This window comes from Humulus lupulus, chromosome 1 (assembly GCF_963169125.1).
Source record: "Humulus lupulus chromosome 1, drHumLupu1.1, whole genome shotgun sequence".
In the NCBI taxonomy this organism is placed as follows: Eukaryota; Viridiplantae; Streptophyta; class Magnoliopsida; order Rosales; family Cannabaceae; genus Humulus; species Humulus lupulus.
In genome coordinates, this window is record NC_084793.1 from 308,342,184 (window position 1) to 308,365,286 (window position 23,103).

Sequence of the window (23,103 nt, forward strand, 5' to 3'; positions counted from 1 at the left end):
TTTATTTCACCTATCTCATTTTATCACTTTATCAAAAAGACAATACCAAATGTCAAACCTCTTTTCACTTACAATTTTATTTATTTATTGTTACTAACTTTTTGTGTTATTTTCTACTAATCTTTTGATTTTAGGTTACCTCCTTGTGGATCGACCGCCCGATTATACTACAACCACCGTTTAGTGATTGTCACGATTTGGGGTGTTAAATAGCCCTTTTTATTTATTTTTTTAACAAACATCTCCTAGACTTTTTAGGACACTCATTGCGAAACCTAAAAACTTATGCGTGTCCTAAAAGTTTGATTTTTTTTTTTAACAAAAGTTCATAGACTTTTTAGGACACTCATTGAGAGTCCTTAAAGAATTTATTTTAGGGCTCGCGTTGAATTTATTTATTTATTGAGAGTCCTTAAACTTATGTGTGTCCTAAAAATTTGAATTTTTTTAACTAAAGTTTTATTATATATTAAATCTCAAAGAAAAAAAAACAGCACATTCTCTCTCACTCTCCTTGTTCTCTTCCCCCCTCTCACTCACGAAACCCCACTGCCAGCCACGAACGGCGGCGCTCTGGCCACCCCCCGCCTGCACGCGCCGGCCCATGGCATTCCCTGGCCCTCGAGACCCCCAGCCCCACGAGCCCATGGCCTCACGCGCTACCTAGCTTAGTCGACGGAGCCTCCAAAGTTCGAAAAATTTTGTGGGTTTCTCTCAAGAAACCTCACGGCCCAGCCACGTACGGTGGCTCTCCGGCCACCCACCACCTACATGCGCCAACCCACAGTGTTCTCGGCCCCCGAAACCCCCAACCCTGCGAGCCCCTAGCCTCACGCGCCCCTTAGCCTAGTCGACGGAGCCCCCAAAGTTCGATAACCATGTGGGTTTCCGAAACGTTTTGAGCATTTTCCAACCACCTCGAGGCCACTCCGAGCCAAATGAACACCACCACTGCATTCCTTGTGCTTGGGCTTCAAAACCCACTAAAGGATCAGACCGAACCACCACCGTGGGGTGGTGGCATCGCCGTCATCATCGGAGCTCCGACGGGAGCTTTGGCTACCATCTAATTTTTTAAAAATTAAAAATAAATTTTTTTAGGACTCGTTTACCTTTTTTGTAGTAGTGGTCGTATCTACAGAGAGACAAACACAATTAAATATTAGAATAGTAAATAAAAGATAACAATAAAGTATAATTGAAGAGATAGATTTTGTGAAATTAAAATGATAAGTTAGAGAAAGTGATCAGATAAAGAGCATGGTAAGATAGAGATGCAGTGTTGTAAATCTTATTCTAATATTGATATTAATTCAAAACACAGTTGCAATTTTACACCATTAATTGCAACTGGAAAATGTATATGTTAAAAGCACGAATTAATTATTCTAGATTAAATTGAATCTAACTCCTAATTTCATAGCATATCATATTATATATACTAAAATAAATTAACAATCTAAGTTACATAAAAAAAACATGATTGAACTTATGTAAAAGATGCTAAATAATTTTAGAAAAAAAATTAGAAGATGAGAAACAAAATAATTAATGAGATATTGAAATGAAGCATAAGAAGAATCAATATCAATATTAGGAATGAGAAGTACAAAAACTACACTCTAACCTCGCCAATATTTCTAAAATAGTTCACTAATTTTTGTCACCTAAAACAAGTAAAACTAAGCTATAAATAAGAAAAGCAACGAAACAACAAAGTGTATTTTTCCACTCTAAAATCTAAAGATTATTTCCCTACATTTGGCTCTCTATTTATAGTGGAAATATGACCCAAAATGTGTAAAATCATGTACAAAATAGTGGGGAAAATGACTGCAAAATTTGAGCAAAGTGGGACAAGTGGGAGACAAGCTGCAGCAACGGGGAGACGCGTTGGACACGTGTCACACGGTGAGTGGCTTCGACAGAGATGTGTTGGGGGCATGGGAGACCAAAGCCAGGCGAGTGGGATAGGTGGCAGGCTTTGGCAGGCTTGGCAGGCTGGTGCGTCAGGCAGGTGGTAGGCGTTAGGTCGTGGCAGGCTCGGGGACGCGTGGCGGCTGCTGGAGGAACGACTCGGCTCTAAGCGGCTTGGCTGGGCGAATGACAGGCTGCCATGTGGCAACGTGGCACTTGCTGAAGGCTTGGGCCTGAGCTTGGTTTTTGGGCCTATTTTTTGTCATGCCATTTTTTTCAATCTTTCTTCAATTATATTTTCTTTTGTCCTTCTTTTTTTTTTTTTTTGTGTCAAAATACATTTTATTTTCTAAAAATCAAACACAAATTAAATTAAAATTAATATTTTCAAATATAAAATATTTTACAATAAATCTATGAAAATATTAATTAAAACTTAATTAATTTTAAACTTTAAAATTAATAAAATTATATTTTTGAGAACTAATGAATATGATACTTTATAAGCATTTTTTTAATGCCACCAATGGTCGTTTGGAATGGTATCAATGTGAGTTACTCTTCGAAATAGTTATTTTAGTATACATTAAGCATATATTTTTTAGCATCACAATTTTTTTTTTAAAGAGATCGAATTTGTGCTAGAATTATTATGGTTCTCTTAGACTTCAAACTATTCGACTGGACTCCATTCATCAAAGTCAAGAACGAGACCAAAAAAAATACACAAATCCAATCAAATATTTAAACTTTTCATTAAAATCTAAACCCTCAAGGAATCTATCCACAAATCCCACTCAAATCCAATATAAGCTTTCTTCATATCAAGCTTTATCCTTACATATCTCATTCTCCCTTTTTTTAACCCTGCTTTGTTAAGCAAAAGAGACAACTTGGTACTTTGACTACTATTCACCAAGATGTCTTAGGGTGTGATTGGTTCGCGATTGGAAAACTGTATTTTTGAAAAGTGGATTCTGAAATGAAAATCTGAATTTAGTGACTAAAAACATGTTTTTGAAAATGTGATTGGTTCAATGTCAGTAAACTGTTTTTGAGTTTTAAAAAATGAAATCTGTGATTGGTATTAAATTTGAAAATATAACAGAAACTAAAATATGTGGGATTTTGGAAAATAATTTTACAAAACTGAGAAAACAAGTTTTTCTCGTTTTCTGAATTATAACACAATATTAAAATTTTGATTAAGATACACTTTTCAAAAACACCATACCAATCATATATTTTAGTGGTTCACTCATTTTGAGTTTTTGAAAACATAAAATCAAATATAAATCTATTACCAATCACACTCTTAATTTTCTGTCTTCTCCATGTCCCACTAATTATTTTAAGACACCTTATTTATTTATTTATTTAATATATATTTAAATTATTTATAACTTTCTCTTTTCCTAACTATATTAATATTATAAATAAATAAGGTGTCTTAAAATAATTAGTGAAACATGTAAGGGACTGGAAATTGGAGACATCAGATTTTTTTTCTTCATAGCGAATGAATGAGAATGACCTCACAATTAATGATGTAATAATTATTGATTTTGCTGAAGATATGCTAACTTATATAACTGAAAATTGAAACTTAAGGTAGTAGTAAGCAAAGACTATAAACTCTCAAGCTCTAATATATATAAACCTCAAATTGGATTCATTTAAAAACTACACATTTTTTTAGTTTAGAGAATATATAATAACTAATTTTCAGAAAAAAATAAAGTTATGGAGTAAGTTCATGTGAACAAATCAACTTTGAAGATATTATTTTATTATATTCTTTGTTAAACTACTAATTAACGAAGTGTTTGACCACATGTCACTAAACTAATTTAACTTTGAAAAAAAAAGAATAATAATAATAATCAATCCAAAAACAGTGCTATACCATTATGGTCATCATGATCAGATAAGAAATGATTAAAAAAAGGGTTTATAATTTTTTGATGTTTCGTTTTGTTCTATTATTTGTTTGAATCTTGTATTTTAATAAATTATGTTTTAGATTCTATATTTTATAAAATTATTAAAATAGAACAATAAATCGATTTTGGTCAATGTTTTTTCAACTAAAATTACAAATAATTTATCAAACTAACAATTCAGAACAAAAATAAAATCATTCTGCTTAAAAATTGTGTTGTTATATTCAATTTTTTCTTCATCAAAATTGAGTTTATGGTTCTATTTTAACTATTTTACAAAACATAGGATCCAAAAAATAATTTATCAAAACACAGAGTCCAAACAAATAATGTGACAAAACACAAAGTCTAAAAAGTATAAACTACAAACTACAATTATACCAAATGGTATTATTGTAAATAAAATGCTTAGTTATATAATAATGAAAGACTTTTTTAAATACAGTATACATGAAATAATTTTTTATATATATATATTATTAAAAAAAAACTCAAAAAATAAGGAAAGATGATGAGGAAAAACAAAAGTAAAACCATATACACACTCGTAATGAAGCAATCAATTTCCCACATAGTTCACTGAATACATACTTATAGAGCAATACGTGAATATAAATGATTTTAATTTTACTGTAAAATTTGAAAAGTACTAGTCCAAAATTTGGCAAAATTGCAAAGAGTCTCATTTTCAGTCATATTTACGAATCGATTATGAATTAACTTCATAATTACCACTAATCTTTTCTAAATGATGAATAGCACCATCCAATCTACAAATAAATATTTTTACCCTTTTTTTATTTTACTGGTAAACGACAAAAGTATAATTTATTGTTTAGTAATATAAGAGAGTAATTTACTTAAAATGTGGTATAAATCAAATAAAAGACATAATAGTGGTATGAATCGTATAAATGGGCCGGAAGGCCCAAAAATAAATCGGATAGGAATTGAAGGGAAATGACGAGACTCACACTAGGGTTGTGTTAAGGTTTCTCTCATATAAAGTTATAAATGGCTTTGAAAACTTTTTCTCACCCACATTCTCTCTCCTATATATTCGTGTATTGTATAATTTCTTGTTTAGTAATATAAGAGAGTAATTTACTTAAAATGTGGTATATATCAAATAAAAGACATAATAGTGGTATTATTAGTTTAAATGGGCCGGAAGGCCCAAAAAAAAATCAGATAGGAATTGAAGGAAAAGGACGAGACTCACAGTAGTGTTGTGGTAAGGTTTCGCTCATATAAGTTATAAAACCCTTCGAAAGCTTTTTTACACACACATTCTCTCTCCTATATATTCGTGTATTGTATATAATGTCTTGTTTAGTAATATAAGAGTAATTTACTTAAAATGTGGTATAAATAAAATAAAAGAGATAATAGTGTTATAAATCATTAAATGGGCCGGTAGGCCCAAAAAGAAATCGTTTAGGAATTGAAGGAAAGGATAAGACTCACACTAGGGTTGCGTTAGGGTTTCTATCATATAAAGTTATAAACGTCTTCGAAAGGTTCTTCTCACACACATTCTCTCTCCTATATATTCGTGTATTATATATATATATACACAGAGCCATTAGCCACTTGGTCCACTGATACCCTCTCTTTTTCTATAGGGATCATCGAGCTATGGCGGAGGAGAGGTCTACCGGTACGGTCCGTTGGTTCAACGACTCGAAGGGATTCGGCTTCATCAAGCCCGATGACGGCGGCGAAGATCTGTTCGTTCATCAATCCTCGATCAAATCCGACGGTTTCCGAAGCCTCTCAGAGGGCGAGACTGTCGAGTTTCAGGTCGTCCTGGCCGAAGACGGGAAAACCAAGGCCGTTGATGTGACCGGCCCTGATGGATCGTCCTTGCAGGGGAACAAAAAGGAGAGTTTTGGCGGTGGCCGTAGGGGAGGCCGTGGCGGCGGCGGCGGTGCTGGTTTTGGCGGTGGATGGAGAGGCGGAGATCGGCGTAATGGTGGCGGAGGCGGTGGCGGTGGCTGTTATAATTGCGGTGATACCGGTCACATGGCTAGGGATTGCGATCGTGGCAATAACGGAGCTGGCGGTGGAAGTGGCGGTGGAGGTGGAGGTGGCGCTTGTTATCAATGTGGCGAATTTGGTCACATGGCTAGGAGCTGTCCTAAAGGGAATGATGGTGGTGCCGCAGGTGGTGGTGGAGGAGGAGGAGGAAGTGGCGGGGCTTGTTACAATTGTGGCGAGTTCGGCCATATCGCGAGGGATTGTAGTAGGGCAAGCGGTGGAGGAGGAGGAGGCGGCGGCGGTGGCGGCGGTTCTGGTGGTTGCTACAACTGTGGGGAGTTTGGTCATTTGGCAAGGGATTGCAGCAGCGCTAGCGGTGGTGGCCGCGGAGGTGGCGGCGGCGGCGGAAGGTTTGGTAGTGGTGACGCTGGCGGCGGCGGCAGCGGTGGCTGTTACAATTGTGGAAAGGCTGGACATTTTGCAAGGGAGTGCCCTGAGGCTGCTTAAAGTAAGAAAGAAGAGAGTAATAGTACATATTCTCTTTCTGTTTCCAATTTATCTTTGGTTATTTTGTTCATTTTGGGCTGTGGTGGTTTATACATAGGAGGATGTTTTTGCTTAATTAATGGGTTTTGATTTTTGACTTGCTTCAAGAATGATATGCTTTGCTTTTGTGGAGCAAAATTTTCCAGTTTTATACACACATATTATGTGTTGGTTCGTTTAGTTGATATTGTTCAGATTTACTGATATGACCATTGGCTAAAATTTCTAATTCTGCTTTAATCATCTTCAACTGTGAATAATGGTGTCTTTTATACTTATTTGCTTACTGTTTCATTCCTATTGATCTTATATTTCAAGTCTTGTATAATTGGATTGTGTCACATCTTTAGATTGAGATTATTTCAGGTTTAGTTTAATTGGCAACAAATTTTGTATGGCTGACCAGTAAACCATTAAAAAAAGAGTATTACTATATGGGTTGATTTTAGTATGGATGTTAGAGCAAGCCATTAAAAAAAAGTATTATTTGTGTAGTTTCTTGTATATATATCTATGCCAAGTTCTAGTGTAGATGTTAAGAGTATAGGGCAATCCCTACTCCTATTGGGTAATTAGTCATTGTCATAGGCATATATTTTATTATGTTATGTTCTGTAATTTGGGTTTTGGACTGTTATTTGTATTTTGTTTTGTGGATTTTGTCTTTGTTAATGAAACTTCTATCCTTGCACAAAAGTGATCTTTGGTCTCTATGTTTTCGTATTGTTGATATTTTCATTTTTTTTAACTGCTTAGGCATGAAATCGATGTGGAGATGATAGAATTGAGTGTTGAAATTGAAGAGAGAAAGAAAACCAATTGTATTGATGTCTCTCTCATTTTCTAGGATTTATAAATATAAATCATCAATGCCTTTTTAGAACTTGTGTTTTGCGTTTCGTTACCTATTTGTACTTTTTTGACAAATTACTTTTATTTTCTGTCTCGTAGAACAAAAATATAATTATTCTGTATAAGAACTGTATTTTTATATTTATTTTTTGTTCATCAAAATCAAATTTAGTAGTTTATTTGAATTATTTTATGAAATATATGGTTTAAAAAATAATTTGTCAAAATACAGGTATTGTTGAGGTCTTAAAAGGTATAAGCCCAAAGAGAAATAATTGTGTTACTCTTTATGTGAAAGTGTTAATGAGAAGAATAAAATAAAAATGAAACTCGTATTAGATGCAATGTGAGGTATTGTAATATTTTAATGGAGATATACAGTAGCACAATTTTTAAGTATTGAAAAACGTCGTGTGTTGAGTATTTTAATTAACAAATCTCAACCAAACTGATTTTTTTTTTAATAATTGTTTTATACAATTTCTGTAAATTTGATTTAAAATCTAGAAGTTTTATGCAGTAGACTTTACTTGTAAAACTGCATCTTTTTAATTACAAATCAGACTATAAAAGTTGTTTAAGAAAAGTATTTCATATGATTTTGTCCTATTTTTCCAAGTAAAATATAGCTATTTATAATTATTTTTTTAACCGTATTTTTTATTTATTTTTTATAAATTAAATGTATATATTTTTTAATTTTTTGAAAGAATTTAATTTTGGGCATTATTTATACTAGTAAATCAAATAAACTACTATAATATACAACAATGTATAAACCAAAATGAAAAGTATAACCTTATGGTTGTCATGTGAAAATCCCTTTAATTTTGTTTGTCCAGGCTGGTTTGGGTTTTGGAAGAGAATAGAGTATTAATGGGCTTTGAGTTGGGTTACCATGACATTGGCAACGAAGGGGTTAGTGTGGCTAAAGGCTCAAAACAATGTTTTAAATCGTTTATATTTATCTTGAAATGGAGTGTTTGATATACGGGTTTGGTTTGATCGGAATCATGTTTGCTAAATTTATGGTGATGTTCGATAAACATTAAAAAAAACAATTTTTTTAGTGTATTTAATTAATAATTTGAAAACAGAATAGAAAAATACATTCGGTTTACATGTTTCTATTTTTTATTTTTCTAAATTTTAAATTTTTTGAAAACAAACTTTTCATATTTTCAATTTTTTTAAAATACTTTCTTTCTCTTTCTTCCCTCTTTTCTGCTCGGGTTGTTAGATGTAAGTCTAATTTTTTCTCCTCCGATATGCACAATATTCCGTCGACTCTCTGTTGCTATGGTCGCCGGCAAAAAATCGTTCTCAAGATCGGTTTCCGACAACCGTCGTTTTCCTCAACTCTCTCACCCCATCGTTTACCTCCTCGACTCCGACGATGTTTCAGCTTGTTGCTATCGATCTACTTGTCGTTACTGTTTGCTATGGTCACTGAAGTTCATATATCGTTCAAAACATGGTTCAGATATGAATTTTTTTTTAGAATAACAGAAATCGATATATTAATAGTACTGTTATTATAAAAAATAATAATAAAATAAAACTATTACCTTACCAAACATCATTTTGTTTTCAAACATAAAAAAATTAAAAATAAAGAAAATATTTTTATTTTTATATTTTAAAAATAAAAAATGAAAATATTCCCGAACACACCCTATATTTAATAACTTCGGATTATTTCTAGAAACCATTTACTCTCAATCAGTGATATGCCTGTGTTATGTTATTGTGAATTTCAAAAAAACAACAAACACATGCTCTCCGTTACTGAGCAGATTGTAGATTGTGACCAGCTCAAGTGGGTGTTGAATAATAAGTAGGTTAAATATGAATGGATAAATAAGAGTGGGAGTGTTCCACATCGAAAGTTTACAAGGTAATAAAGGAAAAAGTGGTTTATTTGTATAGATAACTACTAATTATATAATTGAGTAACTTATTAGTAATACTCCACCTACTAATTATTATTTTTTGAATGTTGCTGTTCTCTTTCCACATGTTTGAGAGACTATTTCCAAATCTACTAAAAGAGCATTTTTCAAAATGTTATTAGGAACATAAATTAATTAGTTTGTTTTGTTTTATTTTATGTTTTGTTATTAGTATATTTAGAGATAAAATGTTGCTAAACATACATGGTTTAGGCTATTAACCTACATAACAAGTCACCTGTATTAAAGATAGAGAACTTGAAAAGCTCAAGTTCTCTTGGAATTCAGGCAATTCAAGTTCTCTTGCAATTCAGGCAGCTTTTAGTTTGAATCTTTTTACAACCCTATTTATAGGCGACTGAGGGGATTAAACTCATTAATGGAAGCTGATTACAATTACTCTTTTTGTAATAAGATTAGTTATTACATTAATGAAGATTTCCTATATTTAATATGTTGATGGCCCCATTATATCCTCTACGGGCCCAATACGAGGATGTTAAACCCAATGCTTTATTGGAAAAGTGTCTTGGAGGAGGTTCTTATGTATCTTGAGAGTTGGTCACGGCTCGAAGGGCTCTAGAAGATAACTTTCTGACTAGGTCCTTTGGAGGTAATGGTCGTTAATTACATACTTCTCCTCTAGTGATAACATTGATAAGAATTGGGCTCAAACTCCCGAGGAGGGCTAATGATATAGTAATTTATGTCATGTGTCAAATGCTGAAAACACAGATAACACCCAACAAAACTAAAACAATTACATAAATGCCAACATTTTTAAGAACATTTACAAAATTGTTGAGGTTACATGTTGGTTGCTTATAAAATGATTCAAAATACTTACCAATTACCTTTTAAAACATGATTTTGGGTGGCAAAATTGTTACAAAAAAAAATCAGTTTAAAAAATATTTATAAGATATCAATTGGTTACTTAAACATGACTTAATTTTTGGTTTTTAGTACATATTTAATCATGTGATGTTGAAGATACTTTTTTTGTTATCTTAAAAGCTATTTTAGAAATTTATCAAATCAACTTTTTAAAAGAGACTTGCTTAGAAAATTGTTTGGTAACTTTTAAATATGATTTAACAATAAATTGTATGGTAACCGATTTGGTTGCTTGCTTTAAAATTGTGTTTACATTTGAGTTTTCGTACAAAAGTAACTAAAAATTGGCTTATTTAGGATAAAGAAAATGACACTTTTTTATTGGATTTAAAAAAAAAAAAAAATTAATGTTTGAATTGTACTTAATATTTTGTTGGCCAAACAAAAAATATCTAAAAAGTTACTTTTGAAGCATAACAATTGTAACTTAAACCGACTCTTTCAAATCATCTTATCCGGCGATGGCTAGAAACCTATGCTTGTTATATACCAAAATGACCTCATTGCAGAGTGGGTCGCGTTGGTACAAACCTTGAGCCCAAACAACCATTGGTGTCGCGAGAAAACTCTTATAGATTGGTGTCCCTCTTCACTGGAAGAAAGGTATGATAGAAGAAATGGAAGCTCCAAAGAAGAACGACACTTGGGAATTTTTTTAGAATTCGACCTCTATTTGCAGATTGTGGACTTCTTTTTGTTTAGGCATGGAGAACGATGAAGATGTAAGGGGAAAGAGTGGTTGGGTTTTATTCCTTTCAAAACGCTCGCCATAACAGTACCATCAACCTAAGAATGGAAGGAGTTGGCCAGAAAATGCATCAAAAGTCACGGTTTTAGAAACTTTGATCGGCGCATGTCCATTCATGTGCTTTTCACAATGTGATTTAGGCAACGAGGTCGTCGGTAGATGAGCTTTCACAGTGGGTGAAGCATCCATTGTTCTAATGAGCAGCGAACGACATATGGGTTTGAAAGTAAATGCCATGGAGAGAAAGTGTGTGGAAAAAAAAGGTCCAGAGTTTTGTGTATAAAAACCAAAATATATTGTATTTTTGTAAATAAAACTTGGGCTGTTAAATTTGTAAATAAAATCAGTTTTACAAGCTCAAATGTAATTGTTTCTTTTATTTTAGGGTAAGTAACCATTTGGTATCCTATGTTTTTGTAAATTATCATTTTGGTACCTTATGTTTACAATAATGCTCATTTGGTGCTCTGTATTTTGAAATCGTACATATTTGGTACCCTATATTTTGAAATTGTACATATTTGATATCCTGTATTTTGAAATCGTACATATTTAGTATCATAAACTCAAATTTAATTAATAAAACTTTACTAATTTAATCAATTATATGAGTTCCAAAATTAAATTTAATTACTTTACATATAAGTAATGACAATTTAGTTATATTGATAAAATTTTATTTATCAAATTAAAGTCTAAGTTACCAAATATGTATGATTTTAAAATATAGGGTACTATGTAAGTATTATTGAGAAAAAAAAAGTACCAAAACAAAACTTTGTAAAAATATAGAATACTAAATGAGTAAATTTTTTTTTTATATATATTAGAAAAAAATAACAATTTTGGCTCCTTCGAGTTAAATTCATTACTAAGTTTAATTCTGAGTTTTCCAAAAATTCAAAATTGAAATTTGTTATTATGAGAAAGACAAAAATAGCCTCCATTGCATGTGTTTTGTCTGTTTAAAAATCTGGGTCGAATTTGATAATGGGATTAAATAAAGAGGACCAAAATAATAATTTCTTCTAAACAGAGGAGTAACAACTTCAAAATTGTTCTAATTTGTTTTGAATGTTAATATGTCATAAACATCTTGATATTTTAATATGTCACAAATATCATGATATGTTAATTAAAAATTGGGTAACTAATTATTTAGTACTATATATATGTGTTATATGGAAATACAAATTTAGTACTTTTTTATGTAGGATAATTATCAATTGTTATCATCTTCTGTTTACAAAAATTAAATAGTTTAGTACCCTCTATATATTTAAAATTTTAATATTCTTATATTACACCTAATTTTAATAATTTATTTGATTTTTAAATGATTTAAATATATTCTAAAAACCAAAAATTTTGACTTCAGTTTAAAATAGACATAAAAAGTGTTTTCTTCTAATATATTATGCTCAATATATATTGTTGTTTATATCATGAAAGTTGGCCATGCATAGTTGCATAGTACAAGTTGTGCAACTAATTAGAATTTACTAGACATGTAAATTTAATAAGCTAATAGTGGTCGTAATCTGGGTTTGGTTGTCTTATTTCGACTGTGTTTTAAAAGCTCAACTCTCATAATATGATTGACCTATATATGTCACTGTTTGACCAAACCAATTAGCCAAGATTAATAAGATTAAAACAAAGTTCGTATATACTCATTTGTCACTTTATATTTTTGCAAAGTATTATTTTATTATATTAATTTTTAAATAATACTCATATGGTATTTTATATTTTAAAGTCATATATATTTGGTTCTCTAAACTTAAATTTAATAAATAAAATTTTATCAATATGATTAAATTGTCACCAATTTTATGTAATTAAGTAATTAAATTTAAATTTGAATTTGAATTTCATAAAAACACTTCGATCAAATTAACAAATTTTTATTAATTAAATTTAAATTTAAAATACTAAATATATACGATTTCAAAATACAATATACTAAATAAACATTAGTGCAAACACATTGTACCAAAATAATTCTATTTAAAAATACAAGTAGCAAATAGTTACTTGCCCTGTATTATAATCAAAGGTTTTATTAGACCCTTCGTGGTCTTCATAAGGCATATATTTATGTCAATTTTCTTCATTTTTGCCACGCACACGTGTATAGTATATAATATATAATATATGATAGGAATGTAAAATCTTGTATATATATGTTTTCTATTTTTGTAACCAAAATGGTTTGACCTTGTCCTACGTAATATAAACATAAATTTTTCCTAGCTATGAGGAAGAATTAGAAAGTAACATATGATATGTATATGTATATATATATATATATATATACTAGCTAGCCAAATACAAATAGGCTTTTGCTTGCTCTTAAAAGACAAATGTCTCTTACTCACATCTCCAATAGACGATGATGATTACCCACTGCTTAAATAGTTGAGTTAACGATTGGGAGTAAAGTAAAAAAAAAATTATTACTTAAGTAATTTCGGTGTCAAAATTTTTAGATAGATATTTAACTAGTTGAATAATTTTATCGCAATTATCCCAAATTTAAACAAAAACAATGAATCTTATGGGTATGCTTGGTGTCTGGGATAACTCCTTGGGACTAGACAATGTTGTCCTGACTCCTGACTCCTGACCCATTTTTGCTTATGTTTTGAGGTTGGTGAAGGATTGAACAATTTTGTCCATATCCACCAAATTATTGTCCAAGAATGGGGGCTTATATATAAACCTACCAAAATAATGGAATTTAATCCAAGACTTTTATTTTTTTTATTATTAGTTTTTTTGTAATTTATATAAATCTTATTAATAATAATAAATTTTAATTTAAAAAATAATAATTTATATCAAATAATTTTTTTAATTATTTTTTTTTAAATATTAATATAACTATGAATATTTTTTTAATATAAAAAATAATTATTTGATAAATTATAATTATGTTAAAAAACTATTTTATAATTCATTTAGTCATAATCTATTACAAACACAAAATAGTATTAAGATAATTCAATTCGGTCCTAACTAATAGTCTAGTCAAATACTATCCAATTCAACATGCCAAACCTATAAGAGCAATGTTGGTCATATTAGGCCAACTCAAACCATAAATGTTATATTTGGTGTTGAACTAACACAAAAATCTTAAACTTTTAAGGTTATATTTTTTTTCATTCCAATCTAACACCAAAATTTACACTAAAAATATATATTCTCTAATTAAATATAATATATTTATTACTATATTATTTTTTAAAACATATAATTATATTATGTATATATATTTAATAAGTTTTATTATTATTATATTCAAAAAGTAAACAAATATATTAAACAAATTTTTGTCGTTATCTACAGTGCCACCTCAAACTTGAGGGGCTACTATAGATGATAGGATATATGTTGCAGATTATAATGTTGGATTGGAATAAGATTTGGTGTCAAATCTCCACAAATTTAAGATTTTAATATCACGTTAGAGTTGCCCTTAGGGAATGGTCTCCCACTTTTCATTGGTCTCTTAATATTTTTTCCTTAACTAATTAAATTCTGTCAAAGTCTCCTATAAGTTTTCGTAATTTACATATAGTAAAAGAATATATTTATAAATAGTAATATACCTTAATTTTAATTTTTAAGCTGCTCCAAAGATTTTAACTATTAAATATTGTCAAATTATTGTAATATATTAAATTCGTAAAAGTAAAATTATATTAGAAGTAAGGAAAGTTGACTCTAGCAACAGAAGAGTTTGTCAAGTGTGCCTCCCTCTTCTATAACAATATATTAAAGTCTAGTAACCTTAAAAAGCAAGTAAACACATAATAATAAGGACAAAAGCCTATGCTATTAGAAATACTTAATAATAAACACTAACATCAACGAATCATTTAAACTATAATAAATATGATTGTTTTGCCTCGAACTATGATCACTGAGAGGTTTGCTCCTTGAATTTTTTTTTTTAAAAAAAAAAACCCCGAATTATAATTATTGCAAATGTCTCTCTTTAGTTGCATTTCGTTCATTTTTGAAATAGTTTGTTGATTTGTCACTTATATAATGCTAATCGGACACAATTCAACCATCCATGTAAGAAATGCATGCATAGATAGTAGTCTAATGATAAATTACGGAAATATATATCTATATTCTTAGGGTTAATATTTGTATGTTTGATGTTAATAAACTGGATTTCAGCTAACTTAAGTTAATTAAGTAGACTCTCATACTGCATCTATATATGTAGCAGTAGTCATACTAGCAATCCTTTTAAAAAATAAACATAATATAGCTAAATGGGTACATTTGCTATGATTGTTAAAGATCGGGGGAATTTTGTCCAAAAAATAAATAAATTTAGGGGGCAAAACTCTATATGGGTGATAGTTCGGGGAGCAAAATTCCTAGTTATTCTTTAAACTACGAGCTATGTGATACTACTTTGTCAATTTAATTTTCGGAATCTCAATGTTGTTTGAGCAAACTAAGCACTATAGTTGTATTAACTTGCCTCGTTCCAAAAGCCTTTTATAAACATTTCTTATTACCAAAACAAAATCTCTTAAAAACCCTCTCTATTTATTTACATTGAATGTGATAATAATTATTATTAGTAGAAAAGAAGGGCGTATATATAGCATATATAGTTTAAAAATGTTATCACGTGGATGATGTTAATTTTTAGAAAGAAAAAAAAATCAATATTATTAATTTCATTGTTACACAATATGGCAATTAACCAAGTGTGTATGATTTTGTTACTATAGTGGGGTAGTGCTTTAGTTAGTGATCCTAATTTTTAGGTGATAATGGGTACATTTCCATTTTCATGTATGTATTAACTGTTTCTTTTTTTGAAAAAAAAAAACCCTTTAACTCAATATTATGAGAATCTTAATATTTAAACTCTATGTGATTTATTTTCCTTAATCATAATAATTAACAATTAATTAATTAATTAGTCTTAATAAAAAATAGTAATCAGTCGACACAATTGCCGACTTTCTTTTACTGTTATCCTAAGCAATTGTGGCTCCATGTGCAAAATCTCTCAAGTGGGCCAGACACAGCTCAACTCTGTTCTATAAATACCTTCAAATACTACAAATTAAACACTTTTCATACTATTAGTATCAATGGCTTCTCTTCAAGTTCTTCTCTTCTTCCTAATCTTTCCCTTTTTCCATTTACTTCAAGGTAATAATATAAACCATTATAACAACACATTTGTATATGTTTTTAGTATGTTTTTGTTCATGGATCAATATGATTTTGATATATATATATATGATTTGACCCTTTATTGAACAGATGTCAATTCAGCCACATTTAGAATCGTAAACGATTGCAGCTACACAGTTTGGCCAGGCATTTTATCGAGCGCTGGGACTGCACCACTTTCCACGACCGGTTTCGCTCTGCAGCCCGGCGAATCCAACTCCCTCGATGTGCCCACGTCGTGGTCCGGCCGACTCTGGGGAAGGACCCTCTGCGCCACCGACCCCACCGGGAAATTCTCTTGCGTGACCGGCGACTGCGGCTCATCCACCGTGGAATGCAGCGGCGCGGGAGCTCTGCCTCCAGCGACTCTAGCAGAGTTCACCCTCAACGGCGCCGGGGGACTAGATTTCTACGATGTGAGTTTGGTGGACGGTTACAACCTGGCGATGGTAGTGGCGCCGGAGGGGGAAGGCGCCGGAGGGAACTGTACGACGACGGGGTGTATGGTGGACTTGAATCCCGGGTGTCCGTCGGAGCTGAAGGTGTCGTCGTCGGCGTCGGCGGGTGGCGAGGAGAGCGTGGCGTGTAAGAGCGCATGCGAGGCGTTTGGGGAGCCGCAGTTCTGCTGCAGTGGGGCGTATGCGACTCCGGACACTTGTAAGCCGAGCTCATATTCTCTCTTCTTCAAAAATGCGTGCCCTAAAGCTTACAGCTACGCCTATGACGATGGAACCAGCACATTCACCTGCGCTTCCGCCAATTACGTCATCACTTTCTGCCCTTCCCCCTCGACAAGGTAAATATTTATATAATTTTGTATAAAATTGTATTTTAAATATTTTTCAACATTTTTTATTTTATATGTATCAAAATTATCATTCTCTCAAAATAACTCTTTAAAATTAATTTTTTTTTATCTCATATTTTTATATTATACCTTATATTTATATATTTTTACATTATTTAAATATTATTTATTTATTTTAAAGTAAAAAAAAAAAAGAATTAAAAAACAAAATAATAATAATAATAAAATAAGTATTACTATTTGATGATTGGTACATTCTTGTGATATTTGTTTCTTAGCAATAATATTAAAACATCATTTAATGAAGTTGTACAACCTTAGTTATATTTGGTGAAAATTTTATTGGTTTTAGAATCTATTTATTATAACTTAATATTTAGATCACCCAATAGAATTAAATTTTAAGTCATTAGCTATATTTTTTGCTATTTATTTAATGGTTTAGAATAATTATTCAGACTGCTCTTACAATAAAAAAAATATTATTTTATAAAATAATATTATAAATTACTCTAAACAATAGTGTATTTAAATTAATATTGATGTTATGACCTATAAGGTGTGGGAGTCACGTATTTGTTTTTTTTTTAATTATTTATTTATTAAAAAAAATAATGTATTAATGTAATGGCGGGGGTTGCAGTGTGAAGTCTTCGAACGGGAATTATCCCGAGGCGGTGGAGGTGTCGGCCGGGTATCCCAAAACGACATCGTATCTCGTTGGATTTGGTGTCACTACCGTTTGGGCGGCTATTTGGCGGTTCGGCAGCTATTTTGACCGGCGGTTAAATTGAGTGGGCCCGGCCCAGAGCTGTGATCTGAATCTGGACCCATATACGGACAATGACTGGGGCCCACTTTTATTTTTACTATTGGTTACAACTTGTTACTAGGACGGCCCAATGGTCAGAAAGAGAAACTAGAATCACTTTTGTCTTATCTTCAAGTTGTGTGAGAACAAATTTGGGAACCAGTTTCAAGAGCAGCAAATTAAATAGTAGAAAGAAAGTTAGAATTATTTTTGGTTTGATTTTTAAAATTAGAAATTAGTGTAAAAAAAAAAAGAGTACCCATTTGGAATCTAAATATTAATATAGTTTGGTTGGGTGCATTTTTTTTTTCTGTGTATTTTTTGGTTCAGTCAATTAAGGTAATAGTATATTATAAAATTTAATAGTAACTAACTATGTTATTTATTATTTATATATAGAAAAAATCAATTTATTTTGCTTATGTAAACAAATGCGTATCAACACAAGAAAAGTTACTTTAGTTGGCAATGAGGGTGTCATTCTTAGCTGGCATAGGGTGTTTTAATTGGTTTATTTATTTATACAACTATTTATTTTAAAAAATAAAAATAATTAAATAATTAAAAAATATATATAAGACGAATAACTGTCACTTTCTATTGATTCAAATAATTAAAAAATATATATATAGAAGACGAATTACAAGTAGCTGGAATTACATGGGGTAATTGGGGAAAATAATAGTACGTGGTAGTTCATATATTCTATAAGTTGTCAATTTTTAATTTTTCGTCATTGAGATTCATGGATATTACTTATTATTATTATTATTAGAGTAATTAGAAAAATAAATTATTTGAAAATGTTACTTTGTAAATTAACATTTTTTTGTAAAATAATATTTACACAAAATATTGAGAGTAATCTTTACACTTGCAAACGATGTCAGGTGTGTTTTGGAAAATTATTTTGCAAAAGATTAACAAAATGAGATTATTGTACAAGTAATTATATTGCCAAACACCCATTATTATTATTAAAGAAATTGGTGAAGATAATTTTTTTTTTTAGTAATTTTGTACTCTGTTCTACTTTTGATAATATTTTGCAAAATGACATTAGATTAAAATTTAATCGGCTGTCTGAATTTTTCGACTACCTGTTTAAATGTTTTACAAATTATCTAAATTGCGAGATACCATTTTGTAAAAAATTATCAAACTTAAGCTAAAGTGTAAAATAACTTTAAAAAATAAGCTATTTTGCGAGAGAAAAAAAACCGAAATTATTATTATTAGTAGTAGTAGGTTGCATTACTAGTGGCAAGGCAAGTAGATGAGTTACACTATAATATTCGTTCATATATATATATATATATGTAAGGAAAAGGTATTATATATATATATATTTATGGCATTAATTAATTGTTGTGATTTGTGATTGTTCTTTCTCATTTGGCTTGTTTCAACGGCCACAAGTATTATATAATTAACGGCTAATAACGCTTGTGGCTTTTGATGTCATACATACATAATCGTAGTGTTTAATTTTCCTATGTATATATTAATTAATTAATATAATATGATTTTCCTATCTTCTAATTATTGAGTCCTTTTCTAAAATAATATTAATTGCAGTGTGAAGTTTTAATAGTAACTGCAAGCTTGTACATTGTTTAAACTTGGCAACTAATATAAAATAAATTTCTTACAAATATAATATCTTAATACGAGAATCAAATGAGTATCTTGCAATGGACGTCTTTTCACTATTTAAAGTTCTGTCATAAAGGACGCGGCCCTAAAAACCTTTTTATTTTTATAGTAGTGTATATTAATGAAGTAATTTTTTTTGGTGAATATACTATTTTATTAAGAGTAATTATATGTGCACTTAAAATATACATTCAAACATTACACACAGTGATGTGGCAGTTTAGTCTAGTCAATCACATTTATTAAAACTAAGACTCACTGTTTTAAAAAGCAGTGACACGTCACTATTTGTAATATTTGAGTACATATTTTGGGTACACATATCATTACTCTTTTATTAATTAGTAAACTCAATTTTACTTACTAAAGAAGAAATAGCACAAGTAGAAATTAAATTAAATAATTATTTGAATTGGTTAGAGAATATATAATTGGGTCAAATATGTCCAATATATTGTTATAATGCATAACAAATTAATAAAAAAAATATAATATTTGAGAAAGTTAGCTTGAAATATGCATTAATGTGAGCATATAATTTCACCACATTAGTCAAGTCAAGTGCTCACAAATCACTATGATCTAGTGGTGAAGCATGAATGTAATATTTATTCCATATAGATTAAAAGAGATAATTAGCTATAAATGTGAAATAACTGTGGATTAGTCCATTGTTTAGATAGTTTTCCAATTTATCTCATTTAATTACTTACTTTAATTTAATTATATGATGAAAATCAGATAAACACATTTTGGAAAAACAATTATAATGAATCTTTTATACTCTTCCTCACACCAGCTTCATCTGCAAATACAAAAACAACAAACTAGTAGACACAATTTGTACAAATTTAATAGAAAAACAATAAAATCAACACAAAAAATTGTAGAGATTCAGCCCAAATAAACATGAGCCTACATCTTCTTTGAACTCTCATTGAAATGTTATTCTCTGCACTATATGAAACAACAATGAAAATTACAATTTGTCATCACTTGAGAATTTTTACACTTACAATGCCCTAAACCTAGACAAAAATCTCAAATACACTTGACCATATACAAAGAAATCTCTCACCCAAAGCCCAAATGAAATTTGATCTATCCAATAAAACGAACAGAGCCTATTTAGAGTTTTACAACAATTAAAAATACTATAAAAATAGCGACTCATGTCATGAATGGTTGATAAAACTAAAATAAAAAACGTAACTTTATTGATGTGATCCGATGTTTAATGCAGACTAACTATCCTAACACATATAATTCATTGCATTAACATATTAGAATAATCTAAATGTAGAATTTTCTTTAATTATACTTTGAAGAAATAAAAATTAATTATTTATACATATAACTTATTAAATTATAACATTTTTAGTGTCATCGTCATATGAGGGGTTTTGCATGAAGCACGCATGCAATAATTGTTGTATTTACAAACCAAAGAAAAATATAATAAAAATGCTAGTGGATCATAAACAAATATAATTATAAACATTTAATTATATTTATAACTAAGGCAAATTCGAAGTAGCTATCAATATATCCATTATTATTGTTATTATTATTATCCAAGCTGTTTTTTTAATTAAATCACAACTACTAAACCGACCTCTCATATAATAATGGCCTTAATTGTGTATGTGGTATACAAAGGTATGGTAAATAATGATTATATAAATGGTTTATACTTTTTTAAATCTTGTGTTTTGACTTATTACTTGTTTGGACTCTGTATTTTGATAAATTATTTTTTGGATTCTGTGTTTTGTAAAATTGTTTAAATAGGCCCATAAACCTGATTTTGATGAACAAAAAATTGAATATAACAACACAATTTTTAGGCAGAATGACTGTATTTTTGTTCTGAGTTATTAATTTGATGAATTATTTGCGATTTTAGTTCAAAAAACTTTAATCGAAATCGGGTTTATGAGTCTATTTGAACTATTTTAGAAAATATAAGGTCCAAAAAATAATTTATCAAAACATAGGGTCTAAACAGGTAATGAACCAAAACACAGGATCTAAAAAGACATAAACCCTTATATAAATAGTTATACATATAAAAAAAGATAGTGAGTGTCTAAGGGTAGGTTTCTTTACTCTTATATATATAAATGTGCTCATTGTAGTTATACGAAATTTCTTGCTAATCTACGAAATAATCCATTCAAATAATTTATTATACTGAAAAATAACGTTATAATTTTGTTAACTAAACCAGTACAGTGCTATCAAGATTTATTATTTAAATTATGTTTTCAACATAATAAATTATTCATCAGTCCCGAAAAAATTTGTACGAGGTTTGTTGTAATTACACTTAACAACGTTATATGTAAAAATATTATTGTCATAATTTATTCACGGGTATAAAATTAGGTGTTGTCATACATATAAAGTTAAAAAAAACATACCATATCACATCATAGACGATCCTTAAAAGTAAAAAATATGTATATGTATGCATACATCATTTGATATAATATGTATAAATTTATGGGAAGCCCTACCGGTAAGGTTTTCAGTGTTTACAACTCGTGAACAGTTTTCGGCGTGATTTTTTTTTATGATCGTGTATATTGTAGCTATTTAGAGCATTCTGCAAATTTTCAGAAACTTCCGAATAGTTTACAGCACCGAAAACTAGATTCAAACATGTTGTTGCACGTGCGACTAATTTTTTTTATACGCGTAGAAAACAACATGTTTGAACTTAATTTTCGGTATTGTAAACTATTCGAAATTTTCTGAAAATTTGCAAGATGCTCTAAATAGCTACAATATACACGGTCATAAAAAAAAGTCGCAACGAAAATTGTTCACGGATCGAGAAACACTGAGAGTCTTACTGGTAAGACTTAAAGTGAAGCCCTTATAGAAGAATTGTCCTAAATTTATGTATTGAAGATAACGTACGCACTACAACAAATTCTACTTTCAATGACTCCCTACAATGTCTTACACCATTGGTGTAAGACATTAAAAATTAGAAGGGATTTTAAATGGCTAATGGTGTAAGACATTGAAAGTGCATATTAATGGTTACAATTGGAAGACATTAAAAATAGTGGAAGACGTTGGAAATAGACTGGTAGTGATTTATGGGTACATCCAACGTCTCCCGCTGGGAGACGTGGGACACGTGGCACGTCTCCCAGTGGGAGACGTTGGATGTCTCCACTTATAAAACAAACATATCAGCCTTCTTCTTCCTCACACGAACCCGAGAGCAAACCAGAGAAGAATTGGGCGATTTGGGGCTGCGTTTTTAGGGTTCTAAAGTAAGTTTTTTTTTATTTTCTTGATTTTTAGTTAATTATTTTGCAAATAAATCATAGGTTTTGCATTGGGATGAGTAATATACATGATTTTGTGTTAGTTTTACATTTTTATGCATTTTTTTTATATACATTGTATGTTTTTGTGGTTTTTCAATGGAAGTTTTTAGGGATTTATGATTTTTTAGTTTTTTTTTTTAATTTAACCTATCACATTGTATATATTTCATTAGAGTATATATGTTCATGATTTTTTTTAAATTTTTATCAATTTTTATTTCGAAATTTAGATATATTTTTGTATATTTGAATTTTTTTTTAAATTGTAACTATTTTGTTATATATATAGTTATGTTAAAATAAATTTATTAAATAATTAATAAAATAGAAATATATTAAAATTTTTATGTTTTTGTTTATTATTAAGTTTTTAGGTTATGAAATTTTATATTGATTTTTTGTTGAGGTTATAATTAGCGGCACATT

At 30.0% G+C, this 23,103-nt stretch overlaps 2 protein-coding genes across 2 annotated transcripts; both read left to right on the plus strand.

Annotated features, from left to right (window-relative positions):
* Positions 1 to 5,370: 5,370 nt before the first annotated feature.
* On the plus strand, positions 5,371 to 6,592 carry LOC133812779 (cold shock protein 2). Its single transcript, XM_062246598.1, has one exon. It carries the CDS (start codon positions 5,499 to 5,501, stop codon positions 6,345 to 6,347), a length of 849 nt encoding a protein of 282 aa, XP_062102582.1. The 5' UTR covers positions 5,371 to 5,498; the 3' UTR covers positions 6,348 to 6,592.
* Positions 6,593 to 15,926: 9,334 nt separating this feature from the next.
* On the plus strand, positions 15,927 to 18,043 carry LOC133812780 (thaumatin-like protein 1). The gene is made up of 3 exons (XM_062246599.1): positions 15,927 to 16,031; positions 16,146 to 16,851; positions 17,507 to 18,043. Exons 1-3 carry the CDS (start codon positions 15,971 to 15,973, stop codon positions 17,655 to 17,657), a joined length of 918 nt encoding a protein of 305 aa, XP_062102583.1. The 5' UTR covers positions 15,927 to 15,970; the 3' UTR covers positions 17,658 to 18,043.
* The last annotated feature ends 5,060 nt before the right edge of the window (positions 18,044 to 23,103 follow it).

What these genes read in the sequence shown, in the direction of transcription:
- LOC133812780 (XM_062246599.1), top strand. Translation starts at nt 15,971, where the DNA reads ATGGCTTCTCTTCAAGTTCTTCTCTTCTTCCTAATCTTTCCCTTTTTC. An exon ending in CTTTTTCCATTTACTTCAAG is followed by an intron (nt 16,032 to 16,145) that starts GTAATAATATAA and finishes TTTATTGAACAG; the next exon opens with ATGTCAATTCAGCCACATTT. An exon ending in TGCCCTTCCCCCTCGACAAG is followed by an intron (nt 16,852 to 17,506) that starts GTAAATATTTAT and finishes CGGGGGTTGCAG; the next exon opens with TGTGAAGTCTTCGAACGGGA.
- LOC133812779 (XM_062246598.1), top strand. Translation starts at nt 5,499, where the DNA reads ATGGCGGAGGAGAGGTCTACCGGTACGGTCCGTTGGTTCAACGACTCG.